This window comes from Salmo trutta, chromosome 23, assembly GCF_901001165.1.
Source record: "Salmo trutta chromosome 23, fSalTru1.1, whole genome shotgun sequence".
NCBI classification, from domain to species: Eukaryota; Metazoa; Chordata; class Actinopteri; order Salmoniformes; family Salmonidae; genus Salmo; species Salmo trutta.
In genome coordinates, this window is record NC_042979.1 from 32,867,257 (window position 1) to 32,873,652 (window position 6,396).

A 6,396-nucleotide genomic window follows, 5' to 3' on the forward strand; every position below is an offset into this window, starting at 1 on the left:
CAATTTTTCTCGTAAAAAAGCGATAATATTCCGACCGGGAAAGCGTGTTTACGTTCAAAGAGAGAGAAAATAAAAACATGGGATCCCCTCGTGCACGAGCCTCAGTCTGATGGTCTTCTGATCGTCCACCATCCAAACGTGCTAAAGTTTTTCAGCCAGTGGCTGGAATTACATCATTCAGCTTTTTCCCGGGTTCTGAGAGCCTATGGGAGCCGTAGGAAGTGTCACGTTACAGCAAAGATCCTAAATTTTCAATAAACAGAGCCAAGAAGCCCAAGGAATGGTCAGAGAGTGTACTTCCTGTTTGGAATCTTCTCAGGGTTTTGCCTGCCATATGAGTTATGTTATACTCACAGACACCATTCAAACAGTTTTAGAAACTTTAGGGTGTTTTCTATCCAAAGCCAATAATTATATGCATATTTAGTTTCTGGGTAGTAGTAATAACCAGATTAAAATTGGGTACGTTTTTTATCCGGCCGTGTAAATACTGCCCACTAGCCCTAACAGGTTAATCAATGTGTGTGTGTGTGTGCTGCGGGGTTGAAGCTACGGACCCATAGGCTTGGCTCTCTTATCCCTTCCAGGCTTCTGGGATGGAGGGTGGACAATGAGCCTGTCATAGTGGATGTAGGAAATGTCTCCACGCGCTCTGCCAGCTTTCATGGCAGGGATCAGTTCTTTCCTCTTCTGGTGCACAGGATAGTCCTTGTTCAGGAAGATATACGTTCCTCTCAAGTTCTTGGCTCTTTCCAGAACAGCTACCTTGTCCTTGAACCTCAGGAACTTGACCACTTTCGGCCTAGACCTGTCACCTGGGCTAGTGGTGGGTTATCCAGTCCTATGGGCACACTCCACCTCAACCTTCCTGTGGTTCATCTTCAATTTCTCAGAGATCATTTCCCTCACTTTGTCCTCAGACTCCGTCCAGGTCTCATGTTTAGATTCTGCAATTCCATCAACAACCAAGCTATTCCACCTTCATTGTCCCTCGAGATTTATCCGTCATTGTTGTCCTGGATTCCCACACAAAACTGATGTCCTTTACAGATTGCTGTCATCTTGCCGTTCTCCTGTTTCAACTCATCGAGCTGACCCTGGGAGATCTGCAAGCTGTTCTTCAGGTCCTGGACCTCTCTGGTCAGGTCGTCCATTCTTTTATTAGTTGAAGCCACCAGTATATTGACAAAACACTTGAAGCTATGTTCTTGTTGTTGTAACAACTGCTTATAGAACTATTTTTGTTAGTTGAAAAGATCCTTCACCTGTGATAGAGAGACACCACTGTCCTCAATGGTACTCATGCCGGCTTTGGACTTTGTCATGGTAGCTAGCAACGTAGGTTATGCTGTTACTCCTCGTAGTTTCAGACAGGGCAGGTCACAGGGAAGATTTAAAACAACAAATAGCAGGGATCTAGACAGCCAAAAATCCGGGACAATCCGGAGTCCCAGCGACAATGGCTAACCTCGTCACGGGCTGCGTTCAAGCCCTCAAGAAACCCCGCTAGCTTGATAGGCAACTAGCTGGCAGCTAGCTAGCAGCTAGGCAAGCTGCTATGCCAAATAGCTCCTCAGGACCGGCCTTGGTCGGCAGGATCACTGGACAGAGCGTAACAGATCCAGCAACTGATGCCAACTGTGTCGCGGGATCCAAAATAAAAAGTTAGCTAGCTACTAAGAAACTTTCTAATACACTTTTAAAACAACAAACTTCACAAAACAACGGACCGAGCTCTCCCTCGTTCTGCGTTCAATAAGAAGTGGGGGGGGGGGTGAATTGTGTGTCTGTGTGGGGGGAGTGAATTGTATGTCTGTGTGGGGTTGGGGGAATGAATTTAAGATTTGATGCAAAAAATAAACCCTACTGTATACTGTATATAGAGGTCGAAGTACAGTAGCACTTTCTCACTCTCTGTCCCTCTCTGTTTTTCAGTTGAAAAAGGGCTATGAAAAGACAGTACTGGAGATCAACACACCAAAGGTGGAACAGGTGCCTTTTGTTGACATCATGTTCAATGATTTCGGCGGGGCTACGCAGAAGTTTGGATTCGAAGTGGGCCCTGTCTGTTTCATCGGCTAAGACTGTTTACTGAACAAAATGGAGAAAATAAAAAGCATATTTATTTTCTCAGTAACAAAACACATGAATAGGACAATTTGTATTTGTGTAAAACATTCTGTGTCCAAAAGCAACAAGTATGAATAAAATACACAAAAATCAAGATGAGAATACTACAATAAATTTCTAGAGGATTGGATAAGAATAATAAAAAAAGAGCAACCTTGTAACCTCAGTGTGCCTTCTCCATCACATGCAAGTTTTGAAACTGAATAAGTCAGATACTACCGACCCCTATCTTCACCCATGACCCCTATCACCGTTCCCAAACCTCTACCCACTCCCAGCGCACTTGATGTAAATCCAGTCTGGTTGTCCAACGCACCGGAGGCAAACTTTTACCTGCTACTCCACTGGTTTCAGAAGGTTGCCATGGACTCCATCCCATGTGGCAGTTTTCTTCTTCGTTTTTTTATTGGCTTTTGTTGTTGTTGTTTTTTTGTCTCCCTCTCAATTCCCACTTTGAATATTTTATTAATTCGTTCATTCGTTAATTCGTTTGCTCATTCATTCATTTCGGAAGCTTTGTTTTGTGCATAGTTGTCTCCCCATTCTTCTGAATGGAACTTATATATATAAATATTTTTTGTATGTTTGTAAGTACTTTCTGTATATTTTTCCTGGTAATGTTTATTGTTTCTGGCTTCAAAACATGCATGTGACCTTTTAAGACGTGAGGTAAAAGATGATGGTCATTGGAATACATCAAATTCGCAGATACTAAAGTAAGGAATTGGACATGTAAATTGGAGAATAGATGAGGAGTGCTTGTCTTGTTGCTGGGTGTGAAGAACACCTTATTGTAATTTAAGAACCAAATGAAAATAAAATATGGAAATATTACTCTGCGCTAGTAAGTGAGAGTTGATTAGCATAACAGAAAATGTGTCAAGATAAAAATGACAAACATTCCTACTCTTCTTGTGTCCTCTATTTTGGCTGCATTTTGAGATTTTATTAACTTAATAAACAACTTTGATATTTTTTTCCTTCAATACTTCCATATTTCTACTCTATCAAACTATATATGCAGCAGGAGATGTCACTTTTCAATGAAACACAAGAAATCAATACTTAGGTGCTATTTTTTCTCCTGTGGTGCTATGATATTTTCAAGTTTGTTGTTATTTTGAAAGTACAGTAAGCTGATGATGGTGATGTTAACTTGTTACCATGACTACACTGTCTGTCCCTGACCCTGACCCTCTTAGCCATCACCTCTGACACAACATCTTCGCTACATTCTTATTTATGTCCAGGGGTGTTTTAATGCATGCCAGTTTGCTTCATATTCATTCATAGATCCATGCAGTATTTTATTTTATGTATTTCTCTGCTTCCAAGGCCCACTTAGTAAAAACTAACAGCATCTGATCATACTGCAACTTACTTGGAATGTGCTAATAGAAATACGATTGTACTCAGTTGCCGAATGTGGTGCTAATTTATCAAATTTTCTTAGATGTCTTAAAAAAAGAAAGAAACGGTAGAAGCGATGCTGCAATGCTTGCATATCATGGTTCCAAGACATGGTGCATTTTGTGAATGGAATCTCATGATTGGTGTTATGCACAATGGATAATCTTTTTTCACTTCGTCAAGCTTTTTCCTGCTTTTCTTTTTCGGGGTTGGGGGTGAAGGTGACTGGTTTGGAATGGGTACGGAGTGTCTCCCCCTTTGAGTATTCCAAAGCACATGGCCGAGGAACAGTTTGGAGTTTTGGTACCTGAAACCATTAACTTTCTTACCAAAGGCTTTTTTTTATATAGCTTTAAGTTCCTAGAGGGCCAAGAATCCACTACGTATTTTGAAATCCACTATTTGAAAATGTGGTAAAATTGTCTAATGATGATTAAAATCAGATGTGTCATGTACAAGTCAAAAATATATTTTCAAACATATATTTTAAAAAAAATAATACAAAAAGGAAAAATTTAGATTTGTTTTCTTAAGTGAACGATATCTAATAGTCCATCAGATTAGCCCGCTTAAAGGTAGAAAAGCCAGATGCAAAGCTTGTTTTGTATTGTTGTTTGGGGTCTTCTGATTTAACTGTTGTTTTACTTTCTTAAGCCCTAGTTATACCCTTGTACAAACTATGCACTCTGCCTGCTTTTGACCACTACAGCATCTGCCACAGAAAGTTTTACTGTCCTGCATAAGTAGCTTGTTTTTTGTTATGTTTTTTGTTTTTACCTTCTAGATATGTGACTTGAACCATTTATGTTAAGATAGCTTATTGATCATCAGTTTTTAATGTTCATTTCGATGAAGCACTCCAAATTTAACATGTTTGCTTTCAATAAAAGGACAAAACATTTTTGTAAATTTTCAGAACCAGCAGTAATGCTGCCAATAAGGTTTTTTGTTTTTGTTGTTTTTTGTTTTTTTATTGTTTTACGTTTGTCTGTTCGTTAGTTTTTATGGTCTTGTCAAACCTGTGTAAGAGAGGATAGAAGATATATTGGTTTTTATGTCAATAAATTCAAGTTTACTGTGGCCACCCACTCTTGTATGTCTTTTGAAGCATTAAAACCTATCTGTATGCATGAAATTGTAAAGTTTTTTCCTCTTGTTTTTATACTTTACAATGACATGATCTCCAACCCACTTTTTATTATTAAAATAGGTAGAATTCTAAATTTCATATGCTAAAATTGAAAACGGTCATGTCCATAATTGTGAAGTGGAGAGAGAATGGTGATGTTGTAACTCTCTACCCACAGCCAATGTTCATTTGTAGTATATTTATTGTATTATTTAAAAATAAATGTAAATTGACACCATAGTGTTACTGGAAGGCGCCCTCTTTATCTCAGAAACAGAGAATTACTTATCGTTAAATGGTTTTTAGTCACAATTAGCAATTTTTCTAAATGAAATATTACTGCAACTCACCTAAACACTGGTATTATGTTAGTCTACCTTGATCCAAAAATCCACAATCAATGAGATGTGGTCAAAAATATGTTTTATTCATTTTTCTCACTCTTTTACAGAATGTTGGAAGACTATCATCACCTCTCTACATACAAATAGTAAGTTAAATGTTTCATTTTTTATTCATAGTTATAGAATCCACAGTTAGAATATGATCTTGTGAAGCAAAACATGTTTATAGTAAGTGAAGTTACACCATTTCTAAAATCCTTATTCTGGCATCCTGATTACGACTGAAAATCATTGCTGTCTTAATATGTTCCTCCACCTCCACTCCAGATTTTTTTCTCACTATTTACATACAATACCCCATAAAGATAAAGTGAAATGGATTATTTTTTTGGTCCACATTTATTGAAAATGAAATACAGCAATATCTCATTTACTCAAGTATTCACATCCCTCAGTCAATACATATTAGAATCACATTTGACAGCGATTATTGCTGTGAGTCTTTCTAGGTAAATCTCTAAGAGCTTTGCACACCTGGATTGTACAATATTTGCACATTATTCTTAAAACAATTCTTCAAGCTCTGTCAAGTTGGTTGTTTATCATTGCTAGACAGCCATTTTCAAGTCTTACCATAGATTTTCACGCCGAGCTAGACCACTCAGGAACATTCGATGTCGTCTTGGTAAGCAACTCCAGTGTATATTTGGCGTTGTGTTTTAGGTTATTGCCCTGCTGAAAGGTGAATGTGTCTCCCAGTGTCTATTGGAAAGCAGTGCTTAGCTCTATTCCGTTTATTTTTATCTTAAAAAACACTCTAGTCCTTTCCGATGACAAGCATTCCCATAACATGATGCAGCCTGAAAATATGATGAGTGGTACTCAGTGATGGGTTGTGTTGGATTTGCCCCAAATATAACCCTTTGTATTCAGGACATAAAGTTAATTTCTTTGGCACATTTTTTTCAGTTTTACTTTTGTGCCTTAATGCAGACAGGATGCATGTTTTGGAATATTTGTATTCTGTACAGGCTTCCTTCTTTTCAATCTGACATTTAGGTTAGTATTGTGGACGAACTACAAAGTTTTTGATCCATCCTCAGTTTTTATCCTATCACAGCCATTAAACTTTGTAACTGTTTTAAAGTCACCATTGGCCTCATGGTGAAATCCCTGAGAGGTTTCCTTCCTCTCTGGCAACTGAGTTAGGAAAGACGCCTGTAACTTTGTAGTGACTGGGTGTATTGATACACCATTCAAAGTGTAGTTAATAACTTCACCACGCTCAAAGGGATATTCAATGTCTGCTTTTTTTATTTTTACCCATCGACCAATACGTGCCCTTCTTTGTGAGCCATTGGAAAACCTCTCTGGTGTGTGTGG

At 38.3% G+C, this 6,396-nt stretch overlaps 1 protein-coding gene across 1 annotated transcript in view; it reads left to right on the plus strand.

Moving 5' to 3' along the window:
- The window catches only part of col5a1 (procollagen, type V, alpha 1), a gene marked incomplete in the record, with an annotated part of 131,853 nt that extends 127,183 nt beyond the window's left edge, over positions 1–4,670 (plus strand). The window contains 1 exon segment of the mRNA XM_029709864.1: positions 1,936–4,670. Coding sequence (XP_029565724.1) covers positions 1,936–2,082 — 147 coding nt within the window.
- Between the last annotated feature and the right edge of the window lie 1,726 nt (positions 4,671–6,396).